Here is a 16,275-nt window from a genome sequence, read left to right on the forward strand (position 1 = left end):
AAAATAAATAATGGGGGCAGCTAGCTGGCGCAGTAGATAGAGCACTGGCCCTGAATTCAGAAGGACCTGAGTTCAAATCTGGCCTTAGACACATAACACTTACTAGCTGTGTGACCCTGGGCAAGTCACTTAACCCCATTGCCTAGAAAAAACAAAAAACAAACAAAAAAAATAAATAATGTGTTAAAAAGCAATTGATTTCGTAGTATATTGAGAACATTTGTTTTTACAAATTTTGCCTTAATCCTTTTTTTTTGTAGCAAAGGTTGGTGTATGGTCTCTTTCTGATCAACACTTAAAATTCTAAAGCTACTTGCAAGGCGTTGATTATGGCTGCTCAATATTTGTAAATAATTTATGGTCTATTGAAACTTTTTTTTGGCTGGGAGATATTTAAGAGGATGTGGTGAATCTTTATATTTTCATTACTTAAACCAGAATCTTAAAGATTTAGAAGTGCAGCAGAATAGTTAATATAAAGCTCTCATGTGGATCTGGGTTTTTTACACCTTCAAGTTGAATGAATTCATATTTGAGTTGTGAGGAGAAAGCACATTCATTTTCTAACTACCTGATATAAAGTAGATTGTAAAGGCTATTGTCCCCGCAAGCTATTTAGGAATATATTCATTTGCTGAATTTCTTTCTGGAAACTATTTCCTCCTACTTTCCTAGATAATGTGAACATTCATTCCATTATTATGTATAACCTCCATTATAGTATTTTCGTTATTTCTTCATGGGTATTTTTTTTTTAGCTGAATATTGGATGCTGTCTCTCTTTCAGTGACTTTCCTCAAGCTCTGAGAAGGGGAAGGGGGAAGTTAGAAGCTGTAGTTTGCCTATCTGTTATAGTTTATTTAGGACTTGATTTTTGCTTTCTGTTATAGCTGGAAATATAAAGAGACAATCTTTAAAACTCTCCAGGTTAATGTTTTTGAGAAGGATGGACCTCTTTTATGTGGTACTGTTTCTGGTGACTCATTTTAGAAGTAGCCATGCAAAGACAGCTTTGTCTCTGTCACCTCGTAGATGATAAATTATTTTCTTGCTGCTAGAAATGAGTTTTAGGTCTAGCTTTTGTTGTGGCATGAATCTTATAGAAGTAAAATCTTGTAAGAAGATGGGTGCTTTTTCTAATTTGGGAACCATAGTAAAGTGAATTGTTTAGTTGTTTCAGTTATGTTTGATTCCTTGTGACCCCATTGGGGGTTTTCTTGACAGAGATACTGGAGTGGTTTGCCATTTCCTTCTCCAGCTCATTTTATAGGTGAACAAACTGAAGCAAAGAGGGTTAAGTGACTTGCCCAGGGTCACACAACTAGTAAGTATCTGGGGCCAAATTTGAACTCAGGAAGATGAGTCTTCCTGGCACTCTGTCCATTGCACCACCTAGCTGCCCAGTCAGGGTGAATTGTATTGAGCCAGATTACATCAAGATGTGTTGTTTAGGAATTTTAAGATCTCCATAATATTGTTGACTGAATGGACACAAGTGAATTTGAAAGTATACTGAAAACATTTAAATTCCTAAAACATGAATTACATTCTTTCTGTGGAGAGCGTACTTGATCAGTCCTTGCTAGATCCAAATGACTTGAGAATTCAGAAGTGAGATCATAGAAAGTATACAAACTCTGTGTGTAAGATATATATATATATATCTCAATCTATATATATCTCTATATATATCTATATATATGTAGATATATATATGTGATAGTGATGATATAGCCTGTTGACATCTATGTTAATCGTGTTCCTTCTTGGGAATTTATGAAGTAATTTTTATATTTGGTTTGTGGAATAAATGGATTATTGTACAGAGAAAAGTCATTTAGTATGTCCGGGCAAGACGTTTTATCCAAATTTTTTGTTCTGAAATTTGAGCTTTGACCAAAACTATTCAAACTTGTTATGTTCAATTTGAGTGTAATAGTTTTATTGTATTAATTATTCTCTTTTTTTAAATTATTCTTAAATTTTAGGGCTTGTATAGAGAGTTTCTTTGCCCCTTTTGCTTAGAGGAAAGTTTTTTACAAATTAAAGTGTCTTATGTGTATGACTCGAAGTATGCTAGTATGCAGGATAAAATGGTAATATCAAAATGGAAAATGAGGCCTTTGAAATGAAGAAAAACCTAGCAATATTACCCAGAATTCTTTCTCTTATTTGATTGCTGAAATTGAAGTTCACTGATAAAATATATTTTATAATAATTTGTTTAATTATTTTATTTAAATGCAAAGAAAACATTTAAAATTAGTTGAATAGCACTTTTGGCTTTCAAATGATTTTGAGTTTTGATCTTGATATTGTGTTTTCAGTTACTATAACCTAGCCTGCTGCACTTCTAATAATACCCTTAATGAAATTAATTCTGGGTTATGCTTGTTTCTTGATTCCTCTTTCAATCTGATCAGAGTGCACCACCAATTCGTCTCCGACACAGACGATCACGCTCAGCAGGGGACAGATGGGTAGATCATAAGCCCGCCTCTAATGTGCAAACTGAAACAGTCATGCAGCCACATGTCCCCCATGCCATCACAGTAGCTGTTGCAAATGAAAAGGCACTAGCTAAGTGTGAGAAGTACATGTTGACCCACCAGGAACTAGCCTCCGATGGGGAGATTGAAACTAAACTAATTAAGGTAAAGAATGAATTTACACAGGGGGAGAATTATTTTTTAAAAATGATTGCATCTCTCTCCCCTACTTTTTCCTACTATTGCTTTGACACATATAAGACAGTGTGATCTAAACACAAGGGAAGCATTTTACTTTGTTGTATTGGTTTTGTTGATGCATGTCAAAGTGAAAATACTGACCCAGCTGGGTAGATTGCAAGTTAAGTACTGGGTCTGTCCTCTAGGTTGACTTAATCAACCAACCCTCAGTCAGGCATGGAATGTTGTTTCTTTAAGTTTTAATTTGCACTCTAATTGTTGCTATTTGATTTTAGTTTCCACTTTCAGGGGGAAAACCACCACAACAGAAAATACTTGCCCCTTTATTTATTCTGCAAATATAAGTTAGAAGGCACGTTAAAAAACTTAAAATATTGAGATTTTTATTTTTGGTTGCTATTTTGGGCCTTTCAGAGTCTCCAGTCCAAAATGTGTCTGTAATTTTGGAAGAGTTTTTCTTTGGTTGTTGAAGAAATATAGGTAATCAATGAAGAAAAAAAAGGGTTAAATATTAGGATAATTCACAATTTAGTTGCAGCTATAAATTCAGCTGTAATATAATTTAATACGGTAATCACATCTAAAGAATAAAGTAAAATGGTATTTAGACCTGAAACCATAAAAAGTTATGCTGCTCCTTAGTACTGTTTGGCTTCTGAATTAATTGTAGATTAAGCGAACCTCAGTATAGTGTATGATAGGATTTGAGCAGGAAATTGTGAAGAGTGAGCCCAGCACTTGAGGTTGAAGTACCCTAAATAGTCACTCAAATAGCTTGAAATCTTTGGATTTGTGGATACTCTGGATATTATTTTGTCTTGTGGGTATGAGTTTGAATGAAATAGGACCACCCTGAAAATGGGTGATTGGAAATGTAGCAAGTGTGAGTTTGCCAATTCCATGTATCAGTTTGTAATAGTCATCTTTTTTTATTTGTTTCAGGGTGATGTTTTTAAAACAAGAGGTGGTGGGCAGTCTGTGCAATTCACAGATGTTGAGACTTTAAAGCAAGAATCACCAACTGGGTAAGTGAGTGGTCACCAGAGATGCTACTTGGAAGAAATACTCTTTTCTTATAACGATGGAACATATTGTCAAATAATTTTATGAAGTTATAGGGACGTTTATTTTCTAATCTGTTATTTAGAGATGTTTACAGTGATTCTTGCCATTCATTTTTATTCTATATTTTTCCTTTGCAGTCGGAAACGAAGATCTTCTACGTGTGCCCCGACACAAGAAGTTGCTACAGAGTCGGAATGGACAGATGTGGAAACTCGGGTAAGCTTCAAAAAATAATACTGAAATATTTTAATAATTCTTTTGGCATTGTAAATCAAAAGATAGCAAGGAAAATCATTTAATAAGAAAAGAACAAACAAATGCAATTGGAAGCTTCTGATCTTAAATTGTGCAACCTTATGTTCCAATTAAATAATTTGAAGTGTGATAGCATGCCACCTGTGCAGTTTGTACAAAGTAGATATGCTCAAACTTAAAAGAGTATTTTATATTTCCTCTTATTTTAAATGAATTTCATCAGACCTTGTATAGAGCTTGTATTCCATACACAGGGCACTAGGATAGGCTTATAGAATTGGGAATAAAAAGAGGTCGCTCTGAATAAGGAGAATCTAAGAGAAATGATAGCCTTTTCCAAAGTAACCCCACCCCAAGAGTGGATATGTAAATGAGTTGCTTTTGGCAGAATGTGATAGAAAAAGTGCTAGATCTGGTAATGAGGAGCCCTGTGTTTTATAGTTCTATTTGCCTTAGGCAAATTGTTTAACTTCTTTGGGTTTCAGTTTCTTTTTCTGTAAAATGATTGTGTTGATCTTTAAGAACTGTTCTTTACCACTTTTAAATTCTGTGACTGTGTCAAAATTAAATTGCAAATAATTCCTCTCGGGCTGCCTCTTGACTAAGTGTCATCTTATTGCTTGGAAGCAACCAAGAGGTAATTATGCCCAATTCTGGTATTTACATGGAAATATATTTTATAGTCATTTGTGATATCTGTGACTAGTGGAAACTTTTGAATTTTAACTTCTCTTATTTTTCATATTAGTGTTCTGTAGCTCTGGAAATGAGGGCAGGATCCCAACTTGGACCTGGATATCAGCATCATGCACAACCTAAGTAAGTTATTTTACAATTTTATTGACAAGCTCCCTGACTTTGTTATTTGGTTTTTCTAAAGCAAAATTTTAAGTAAAATTGTGTTTTGGGACTGGTTAGTTCCATAGGATGGCAGCTAGGTGACACAGTGGATAGAGTGCCAGGCCTGGAGTCAGGAAGACTCATCTTCCTGAGTTCAAATCTGGCCTCAAACACTTACTAGCTATGTGACCCTGGGCAAGTCAGTTAACCCTATTTGCCTCGGTTCCTTATCTGTCAAATGAGCCAGAGAAGGAAATGGCAAACCATTTTAGTATCTTTGCCAAGAAAACCTCGAAAGGGGTCACATGGAGTAAGACACAACTAAACAACAGGTTCCATAGGAACAAATTACTAATGGCCAGGCAGCTGAATAATATTGTAGCAGGGTTTTACAATTTTACAGTGAAATTTTGTTAATTTGTTAATGTTATTGCTGCAGTACTGTGTTAATTGGGGAAACTTAATTAGCTGTTAAAATACTGGGTGTCCTATATAAATGGAACTGCATGAAATAAATAATCTGTATACATATTTTTTATTTCAGGATTTATTAAAAGAATAGAAATATGCAAGAATAAAAATGCTTTCATTTATATGGGACACCCGGCATAGTATGTGATTGTGAGTGAAATAAGCTAGATAGTGTTTAATGTAATAAAGGTTAAGACTATTACTTTACTTATGGTACATAGTTCTTCAGCTTAGAAGTGAATTTGTAAATGTTATACTAAAGTTCCCTGATAACCATGGGCTGGTGGAAAGATCGCTGTACTAGGAGTTTCAGGTTCTGTTCTAGTCCTGGGTCTAGAACTCTGGGCAGAGGTCACCCTGAAGATTACCAGAAATGATGATTTCTGGTATAATGGTGATAATTGAAGTTATTGGGATGAATCAGATCATTAAGAGAGAAAGGACAGAAGACAGACCGTTTGGTGATGCCCCTGTGTAGAGGGCAAGAAGAGGATGAGAAGTCAAAAAGAGCCTGAGTAATACAGGGAAGTTGGCAGAGAATTATGAGTATAGTGTCAGGAAAGCTAAGGAAGGAGTATATTTCTGGAGGGAAGAATGAGATGGGAATTAACAGTGTTGAATAATTTTCACAAGAACCTGTCAACTAGATAGTTTAGGTATAATTATCCCTATTTTATCTTGAAGGAAGCAGACTCAACGAGAAGTGACATGGCTAAGGTCTGTCAGTGGTTATTGCCTTGGATTAGGAGTTAGGTTTCTTTAGTATTCCTAATTCAGTGGTCTTTTTTTGAAGTGGTCACTTCATTAAGATACTACCATATAATTTAATTGCAGCATTAAAAATTTCATCCTAACAGCCTTTAATCCTATGATTTGGACTTCCATTATAATATGTTAAAACATATTATTATTTAGGGATTATGTGACATGGTATGTGTGTATATATATCTCAGACTTATCTAGATTGAGATACAGCTATATTTTTATTTATATCTAGATTAAGAATATATATTTATATACATTGAGATCTCTTTCTCCCCTCTCCCTTCTTCTTTCTCCCCTCTGTCCTATCTTTCTCTCTCCTGAAACAGTAGCTTTTACCTAAATGCTAATGCAGCTACAGCATATTATTTAAGGCATATTAGACAAAAAAGTCATAATTGCTTTTCTTTTTATCTGTCTTCTAGTTCTTGACATAAATAAGCACTTTGTTATAGTGTTTCTCAACCAATATATTGAGAGATAGCAATGCTCAAAATACATATCTTAGTAATGTGTTGTGACAAGTTGGCTTTGACCAATTACTACAGTGCCTGAAATATACAGAGAGTAGCCTAAGTACATTCCTGTCCAGGTATGTTTGCCCTTAGTAACTCATGAAATTTCAGGTACTCTACATCTAACCTGAGATCCTTCCTCTACCAGGGTTTCCTTTTTGCTGTTCTTTTTCCATTATTGTAATCAAACACCTTTTCAGAGTTTCGTCTCCAGTCCCCTTCCTCCTCTGACAGTTTGTTGTGGCCAGTTTAGAAACTTTTAAGTGCCATAGAATGAGCATTGAGGAAGCACTGTTTCCTTAGTGCAGTAATGGGGTAGGGATATTTATAGATGTTGTATGTTTCATCAAGTGTAAAAGTTCTGGTATGATAGAAAGAGGTATTAAAACACCCTTCTAGCTAAATATATTGGTATGATTATGTCAGTGCTTTTTTTTTTAACAAAAAACTTAGTAGTTCATATTGTATAATGACATTCAAACTAATGTTGCTCTTATTTTTCAGGCGCAGAAAGCCATGAATTGAGCTTCTCTTGTGATAAAGGATTTTTTTTCATGTTATTCATTTCTTTTGAATCAAACATCTGTGCTATTCTGTAAAAACAAAAACTTGCTTTATTTAACATTGCATACCTCATAGCTGTTGGCTATGCTATACACTGGCAAAGAGAGCAACACTTTCCCCCTTATCTCCAAAGACATCTATTCAAATTCTCCATACATTCTGCTACACTTATGAATTTCAGAAAGAAAACTCTTTCCTTGTTTGTATATTAACTTTTGATTATGCTATTTTGTGTATATTTTCTGTATACTCTTATAGATAATCATGCAAGGCTTTGCCTTAGGGAAAGAGGGTGGTGTATTTGGCTCATGTGTTCTTTTATAGAGTGACTTTTTCCAACTTAAGTCTCATGATTTTTTAGGTTGAAAATAAAACACATGCTGCTATTTATTTAGCTACAAAAATGCACTTTAGACATGTTTCGCTGACAATACAAACTTTCATAACAAAGTGAATTCAGTGATTATCTTATCAGAATTCATATTGGAAAGTGAGTTGTGTTGAATTTCTTATTCTATATACATATCAATTTTCTGGCATCTGACTGATAAATGACCTAGGATAAAAAGCACTAAAAATATGAAGTGTATAATATGAAAAGACATTTTTTTGTTTTATGTTGCAACTGTATTATATAAATTAGAAAAAAATTGTAGGGTATTTTATTAAGTGGAACTACCGGTTAATAAACAAAATATACATATATATAATGTATCTTTGTGAACAATTTGAAAAATATAACTAGCAACTACATTTAAAATATATTTTGCATCACCTTGTGTTTCTAAATTTATAATAAGAACATACCCTGTTTACTTTGCATAAATTTTAGTTTCCTTTGAAAATGGTTTTTAGCACACATGTAAGTGCATGGGAATAAATTTCTTGGCCTCAAATGTATAATATTTGTAAAGTGTTTAGCACAGGGCTTGGCACATAGTAGTTGCTATTTAAATGCTTATTTCCTCCCCCTACACTCCTCAGAATTGGAAGGGCTTCTGAGATTACCTAATCCATCCTGAATACTAAAACAGGAATTCCTTCTGCAATCTTAGATGATTGGTCATCTGACCCCTCTCCTTGAAGACTTTTAGTCTTGGGGGATTTACTGCCTTATGAGATAGCCCATTTTACTTTTGGATAGCCCTCAATGTGAGGAAATTTTTCATTATGTTGACCTGAAGATTATCAGGGTAAAATCATGTTTTGATAAGTACTGAGGGGTCTATTCATTTTGTGTGTTATAATGGAATTTTGTCCTATTGAATTTTGTTTGGGCCTTGATAATTTTTGTTATATAGAAATTTTCATTGGTGGTATTTATTATATATAACACAGGCCTTGGGCTCAGGAGACCAGCTCATGCTTACTAGTTATGATTCTGGACAAATCACTTAGCTTATTAGAAAGTTTTTAGAAATCGCTAGAAATTTTTAACTCTGTACCTCAATTTCTTTATCTGTAAAATGGGGATAACACTTGTATTGCTATTTCTGCCTATTTTATTACTTTTGGTAATCCAGGATGAAGCAATCCTCTTTTTTCCTTATTTGTAAAATACAGAATTTAATGGTAGCATCTTATGATCCTACCTGCTTCATAGTGCTTTTCTGAGGGAAATGCTTGGTAAACCCTGGAAATGTAAATTATCAATAGGATTTACCATTGTAACATTGAAACACATCCAGTGAGTGATGGTTGCCAAAAAGGATTAGTAACCTTTGCACCACAATGCTTCTTTCAATTTGCATTGCCCTTGCCTGTACAGGATGCTTTTGTGAATTTTTGGAAAAAGTGTCTAGTTAGCTTTGCTGCTGCTGCTTTCCTGCTGCTTTTCCATTTTCACAGCAGAATTTTAAAACTTAGAAAAGATTGACTTTATTAATTGTTATAGCAAATTAAACTTGGTACTAAGCCTGACTGATTTTCATACCTCGTGAGTTATATGCAGAGGGTAGCATGTCTGTGACTTTGTAAAGGCTCAAGGAGAGCAGGCTCACATTCCTCTTTCAGGTAAGAGGCCAGGGAAGGGCTCTTGGATGATAAGTGTGCAAAAAGGTTGTCCAGGGCAACAAAAGGCCTAACATTATCCTTTGTGTGGGAAAGTTAACAAGTCATTATTCATCTGTGAAGGGTAATATATTTGGTCTTTTTGTGTCAGTAGACAACTTCAGTTGAAATATTGAAGCAGTAGTGCAAGTTTTTCCATTTTATAAATGAAGAAACTGAAACTTGGAGGTGTGATTAGCAGTGGAAGTGTCCTAATCTTGGACTATATTTTAGTGGATGGTGTCTGACAAAAATCATATTAGAACTAGCTCTTGGGTTAGTGATACCATCTGAGAAGAGTTGTGGTACTCATGATCCAAAAGTCTTATTTCTGCCTTTTTCTTGTTTGTTCCAGGCTGATGATAAAAGAATGCAAATAAGTTTTAAGTTACTCCTGGGTAGAAGACAGGAAGTGACTAGAGCCGTGAAATAAGTGGCTATTACATTAGCAATGGTTTTTCCATGGATAATCCAAACACTTGTAATTCAGTGTGCATATAATAATTTCTTGAATCAAATAAACTAGCTTTCTAAGAAAATGGGGGCATTTATTGAAAGAAAGTACTCCAGCAAAGAGAAGCAAAACAAAATTTGGGGGGATAGGGTTAAACTGCCTCAATTACTTTTGTACCCTGAGCTTTGTAATTTCCTCACCTTCCCCCCCAACAATTGCTCTTTGAGCCTTGCATTTTAATCAGTTAACAACCTGAAAGTTGCTGGTGAAAGATTTAAGTTCACTTCCCTTTGACAGTACATGTGACAGAAGGCAAGTCCCTTAATATTTTCGTGTCCATAGCAATTTAATGACTGTTGCAGAGCAAATAAGTGATCTGAATTTCAGAGGGAGTTTCTTCATGGGACAATCCCTATATGGATGAAATCACAGAACCTGTCTAAACGTGTCAAGCAGTATGCCTTGCTAGGTGCTGGGGATATAGAGATAGGAGCATACATTTTATCATAAGCATACGTGTTCAGATTATAGGATTGTAGCAGTGGAACTGCAACAGACCGTAAGAGGTCATCTAGTCTAAACCTATTTTATAACAGCTGGCATCTCTAACATTTTCAGGCATGCCAAGGGCTTTACATAGTTTTTCTTACTTGATCCTGATAATAACCCAGGGAGGTAGGTCAGATGAGGAAAACAGGTTGAGAGGAGTGCCAGTAACTACAGAGTTGGGATTCCCACACAGAGAACCCAAGGCCTTCTGATTTTGAGGCCAGAATTCTTTCTACCATGCCACTCTGTCTCTCTATGCTGAATCCCTTAAGTGCTGTGGTCCCAGAGCCCACACCCAGTGCTACTTTCCCTAGCAGCTTTCTTTGTTTACTTGGTCAGTCACAACTATTCAGTCATTTTTTTTTTCCAGTTGTGTCTGACTCTTTGTGACCCCATTTGAGGTTTTCTGGGCCCATTTCCTTCTCCAGCTCATTTTACAGATGGGGAAATTGAAGCAAACAGAATTAATGATTTGCCCAGGGTCACACAGCTAGTAAGTGTATGAGGCTAGATTTGAACTCCAGTCTTCAGGACTCCAGGTCTGGCACTCTATCCACTGGGCCACTTAGCTGCCTAAATTCAATTCACTTGCATGTCATGGCCTCACTTCCCTGATGTCCTGGTCCTCTTTGAGAATGAAGGACGAACAACCACCACCTCTGAGTACTGGAACTGGCCACTTGGGTAACATAGCTCACTCCTTTCCTCCCACCCCTATTGTAATTTTGATCACTGAAACCTGTAAAGTTTTCTTGAGGTTTACAGGCTAGATTTGTTTCTTAAGGACCATGCCTTAAACTCAAATCACTCTGGCTCTCATTAATTGGCCAACAAAGGTACCAGGCCAAGCCCCATCTGGTCATTGTTTGGAACCTGATTGGCTCAAAGTGAATGTAAACAGCCAATTGTTTCTGTTTTGGCCAGAAACCCTGAGGTTCTTCCCCTCTTTTTACCTAGGTAAAAAAGGCCATTCCCTGCCTCATTTCTTACCTATCCTTAATCGCTTAAAGGGCATTGCCTCAGTCAAACTGAGACCTGGAAAGACTTTAGCTTAAAAAAACGAAGGGCTCCAGCTGCATCTGGGGCCATCTCTAGTTGTCCTGATCCATCATATCTGGCCACTGGCTAGATGACTGGAGGATTAAGTGAGGCTGGTGGCTTTGCACAGCCCTTCCTCACTTAAATCCAATTCAAGTGCACGTCATGGCATTACCTCCCTGATGTCCTCTTCAAGAGTGAAGGACAAACAACTAAGGAAGCAATCCCCCCAATTAATTGATTTGTCCAAGGTCACTTAGAGCTATTATTTGACTCATCTTCAGACTTGAGATCCAATGCTTTTTCTGTACTAGATTTCTGTGAAATTGAACTGCTCTTAAGAAGCTTACATTCTAATGGGGGTGAGGGACAGATATAATGCACATATATATCTCACATCTACACACTCACGCCAAAGATTCACAAAGGCAGGTGATGGGATCTGTACTGCTGGAGGGACAGCAAGTAGGAGAGCTGAGTGAGGGGAAGGGATGCAGAGAGATTCGTCCTGTCTTTGACCTCGGCATCTGCACTAGGGTGATTATGCTATGAGACAGTAAGGAGCCTTTTAGCTACGGTGTGTGTGTGAAGAGTGGATGGCTCCCAGACACCTGGGAGAAGGAAGGGTTTGGTAACAGAACTCGAATGACTGCATTGGCCAGCTTGGAACAGTCTATCCTCATAAAGCAGCCCATCCTGCCTGCCCTGTTGCCCCATCGCTGCGATCACTTGCCTTCCTGCACGAACTGCATGCACCCACCGGGTAGCTCAAACTACCTTACCCTAACCTCTAACAGCTTCCCTGACAAACAGTGCACTTCTCGCGCAGAGCATGAACCGGAAGTAAAGTGCTCTACGAGGGATTACTAATTGGCTCTGTACGCGCTCGGTCGTGGCCCCGCCCAGCTGCTTCCGCTCGGCGTGTGCGCCGATTGGCCAAACGGCGCGGATATAAGGCGCCGCGCCGGCCTCTCGATCTTTCTCTTAAGTTGTCTGTAAGGTGCTTGGTTCTTCTTCGGAAGCTAAGGCCGCGTTGGGGTGACCCCCTCACTTCATCCGGCGACTAGCACCACTACAAACAAGTCTCTCCTCATCCTTCTGCTGAAATGGCCGTCTCCGAGCTCGCTTGTATCTACTCTGCCCTCATCCTTCACGACGATGATGTTACAGTCACGGTGAGTGTTGGATGTGCTGGGGGAGCCCGTAGGCCTGCGCTCCCATGCGCGGGTCGCCGGCCTCCAAAATTTGCGCGCCGCGTGCGTCCCGGCGGGACAGCCCCGAAGTTGGGACACGGTAGGGCCAGGCCAAGCCACGCTTTCGGCGGTCTCTTGGCCCAGAGTGGCCCGGCCTGAAGGGGCGGCTGCCTGCCGCGCTCTGTCCTTATGGAACCTCGGCCTGACGGACGGATCCAACTGGGGCTGGAGCACGCGGCCCGCCTTGGCTTCCGGCCTCCTGGCGCTGGGGGAGGGGCAACCTCTCCACCACGTGGCTGCCGCCCGCCCTCAGCTCGCCCGTCAGCCGCGGATTCTGGCAGCGTTTCGGAGCTGTAGTGCTCTTAGGGCCGGTTGGTTTGCCATCAGGCCTAGATGGGTTACGTGGTCAGCGTTTTAGGGTCAGTCTACAGGGGTTCATCCCCCTCCCGTTTTAATAGAAGCCACACCAAAAATAGAGTGTAAGGCACAAGTTATTTAGTATATTTTGCTTTGCATTTATGTTGAAATGCACCTGAGGTAGCCGAACGGGAGAACAATTGTGGAGGTAGAAATGGTATGATTTAGAAACTAATGGGAGTTACATAGGCAGAGAAGAGTTGGAGACAATGTGAAGAGGTTACAAAAATTGGGAAGGTGATAAGATTTGGGAGGAGAGTTTTGGGGTGTTTTTTTTGTTTGCGTGTTGAGTTTGACATCCACAAAACTAAAATAAATTTGATCTTTGAACTTTGATATTTTGGTTACTTTGTAGCGTTTATACTTCTGAAGCTATCTATTAAAAACTTATAAGACTGAACTTCTGAAAAATCCTGAATAGGCCTGGGAGACCTCTGAATTGAGATAATTAGATGAAAGAAGAAAGGGTGCTCTTGGAATTGAGGCGGGGCAGGTGTAAGGTAGTCCAACTATTTAGGTGACAAATGAGATTTTCTGAATTGAGCTCCCTTCTTAAATGGAGGTTTGGAAATTCAGTGGCTCCACCCTTTCATCAGAGGGAGTGGGTCGTGATAGGTGGAGTATCAAGGTTGATGAGATTTGCAGGATGATGAGTTTTCCTAATAATGAACTTCCTGGGGGTGGGTGGAAAAGTCTAGAGTCCCAAAGTAGTGCAGATGGGTGAGAAATTAACCTGGAAGAGAATAGTGTCTTGAAAACTCAAATTAGAATATCTGGGAGAGTGGGCAAACTTGTTAAATGTTGTTTACAGGTATGTTTTAGCTTAACAACAATAGGGTGCTACCAAACTTAGATTTATTTGTTTAGGAGTTTGATCTGCATAGGTAGAAAAGTAAGAGTGCCAGTTCTGATGGAATCAGATCCATTCTGGATACAGGGTGCAAGATTTTAATTTCTTTAAAAATTTTAGCATCATCACTTGTAATGGTCACTTCAGGTTTTTTTCATTGTATCATTAAGTTACTGTTTCTGATTCCTTGTAGATTTGTTTTCCCTTACGTGAAAATTTGAGAGGTCAGCAGTTAATATTTGAAATCAAATCTAACATGTACGTGAATAAAACTGTAGTCCTATTCAGCAGTCTGGTGTTTCTTAATCTACTTTATACTTAATTGCTTCTGAGCAATCTATATGAAGTTTGTGTGTTGTCATTGTAAGAATATGAATTTCAACAGCATTTTATCTTTTTCAGGAGGATAAAATCAATGCCCTCATTAAAGCAGCAGGTGTAAATGTTGAACCATTCTGGCCAGTATTATTTGCAAAGGTAAGACAACTGTGGGTTGTATGGACATTGAAAAGCACCACTGCACAAAGCAGCATCCAATGGACTGAAAGACCTGAGTTTGAACTCTTCATCTGTACTAGTTGTGTGACCACGAGCAAGTCATTGGGTGTCTTTGAACCTCAGTTACCTCCTCTGGATAATAGAGATAACACGACCTGCAGTACTGATTTTGTAGGGTAGTTGAGAGTACCAAAACAGCTAAAGTGATACAAATGGAATTAGATTGGGCAAGTTACTTAATTTCTAAGCTTCAGTTCTCTCAGATATAAAATGAGGGGCTAAGACTAGATGACCTAAAGTTCCTTCCAGTATCAAGTAGTTATAGGAATATTACAGCTTAGAAGCAAACTACCTCTGGCTCAGGATTCAAGACTGGGTTTCATCATGACACTGAATATCATCAAACAAGCTGTGCAGATTATTTATCTCCAATGTGGGGTGTTAAATATAATTACTATTTTGGGTTAGGGTGAAAACTTAACTGACTTAGTATTTGATAATGGGATGTTGGTTACAGGCCCTGTCCAATGTCAACATTGCAAGTCTCATCTGCAATGTAGGAGTTGGTGGACCTGCCCCAGCAGCTGGTGGTGCTGCTCCTGCTGGAGGGGCAGCTCCTGCTAGCACAGCTGCCCCCGGTAAGTGTTCTTTTTTGTTTGAAAAACTTGGTTAGTTCATAGGCCACTTGATAGACTTGTTCAGGAGTGGGGATCCTGTGACTTAATAAAAGGAATTGTTCTGTGAGGTTTGGATTCAGTCAAGGGGCCACACTTAAGGACCTAGAGGGCCACATGTGGCCTTGATGCCGCAGCTTACCCAACCCTGGAGTTCATGGAATCAGTCCACCAGGCTGTTCCTTATTTATTATCCCAGAGGAAATAACTTATGTTGTTTGACTGTTAGCCTTTGTGGAATGTCTTGCCTAAGATCTAGACTACTTCAGTATTTTAGTGGCAAACACTTTGGTTTTATAGCCGCAAATGTGCAAAGCCATTGGGCATATAACAAAAGCTAAATAGAACTTTTTTTTTTAAATTAAATATTGCTATAGCAGACTTTCGCTTTGAAGTTGGGCTTTGGGAATTTGAAATTGTTTTGTATCTAAAGCAGAATTCTGTATTATTTAAAAATTCATTTAATTTTATGGCTATTTTTCCTTCTTAAAGTCTATTCAGTTTTGAAATGTATAATTTTAATTCTTATCCCTTTTTAGCTGAGGAGAAGAAGAAAGAGGAAGCAAAAAAAGAAGAATCCGAGGAGTCCGATGATGACATGGGCTTTGGTCTGTTTGACTAAATATTTTTTGTAACATTAAATAAAAGGCTTAACTCTACTAAAAATGTAGTTATTTTGCTAATTTTTAAGTGATCTCAGCAATGAGTAGTACATAAGTGCTCATGCAGGAGAGGTAGACAGCACTGGGTGAATGAAAAAGCATTTATTTAAATACTATTTTTAAAGTTTTTATTTCTATTGATAAAAAATATCTAGTTCTTGCTTTGAACCTTTGACAATGACTTTGCCAAGAACTTGGTTTTCTGGGCATTTAGCAGCTGCCTTTCTCTGTGCTCTGGGCATGGGGAGGACTGTCTTGGACTTATTCCACCAGAACCTCGGTCTGGAGAGGGAATGACAGTATTTTGGCTTATCTTAGCCTTTTCCTGTACTTCAGGGTGCCTTGCTTCACCCAGGATGGCTTGCTTGTCTTGGTGGTGGCAAGCAAAAATAGAGGGGGCCCCCCTATTTCCACAAAGATTGCTTCTCTGGCCTGTGATTGGGGAATGGGGCTGGGCTGGAGATAATATCCCTATGGCATCTAAGTGGTTGTAGACAGAGCTGGACTTAGAGTTGGGAAGACCTGTGTTCAAATCTTTGCTCAGATATTTACTGACTATGTGACCTTCCCCAGGAGTCATTGCAGCAAGAGTAATTGAACCTTAGGTTGTTGTGAGGATCAATTGAGTTAATATAAAGTGCTTTTCAAAACTCAAAGGGTCCTATGTAAATATTTGCTGTTTTCACTGTCTACATATGATGCTTTTGTCTGTTTTGACTTTGCTTCTTA

At 38.2% G+C, this 16,275-nt stretch overlaps 2 protein-coding genes across 10 annotated transcripts in view; both read left to right on the plus strand.

Moving 5' to 3' along the window:
* Window positions 1-7,858, plus strand: part of KIF23 (kinesin family member 23) — a 136,660-nt gene extending 128,802 nt beyond the window's left edge. For all 9 annotated transcript variants that reach the window (XM_027851748.1, XM_027851754.1, XM_027851750.1 and 6 more), the window contains 5 exons: window positions 2,424-2,654; window positions 3,633-3,715; window positions 3,893-3,971; window positions 4,759-4,829; window positions 7,103-7,858. In XM_027851748.1, coding sequence (XP_027707549.1) covers window positions 2,424-2,654; window positions 3,633-3,715; window positions 3,893-3,971; window positions 4,759-4,829; window positions 7,103-7,118 — 480 coding nt within the window. In that variant the 3' untranslated portion in view covers window positions 7,119-7,858. The remainder of the gene's footprint in view (window positions 1-2,423; window positions 2,655-3,632; window positions 3,716-3,892; window positions 3,972-4,758; window positions 4,830-7,102) is intronic.
* A 4,355-nt stretch (window positions 7,859-12,213) lies between these two features.
* Window positions 12,214-15,550, plus strand: LOC114035348 (60S acidic ribosomal protein P1-like). Its single transcript, XM_027851429.1, has 4 exons — window positions 12,214-12,427; window positions 14,115-14,189; window positions 14,728-14,848; window positions 15,424-15,550. Exons 1-4 carry the CDS (start codon window positions 12,359-12,361, stop codon window positions 15,504-15,506), a joined length of 348 nt encoding a protein of 115 aa, XP_027707230.1. The 5' UTR covers window positions 12,214-12,358; the 3' UTR covers window positions 15,507-15,550.
* Window positions 15,551-16,275: the final 725 nt, after the last annotated feature.

The sequence above is a fragment of the Vombatus ursinus genome, unplaced genomic scaffold (assembly GCF_900497805.2).
Source record: "Vombatus ursinus unplaced genomic scaffold, bare-nosed wombat genome assembly UNPS02009205.1, whole genome shotgun sequence".
Taxonomy (NCBI): Eukaryota; Metazoa; Chordata; class Mammalia; order Diprotodontia; family Vombatidae; genus Vombatus; species Vombatus ursinus.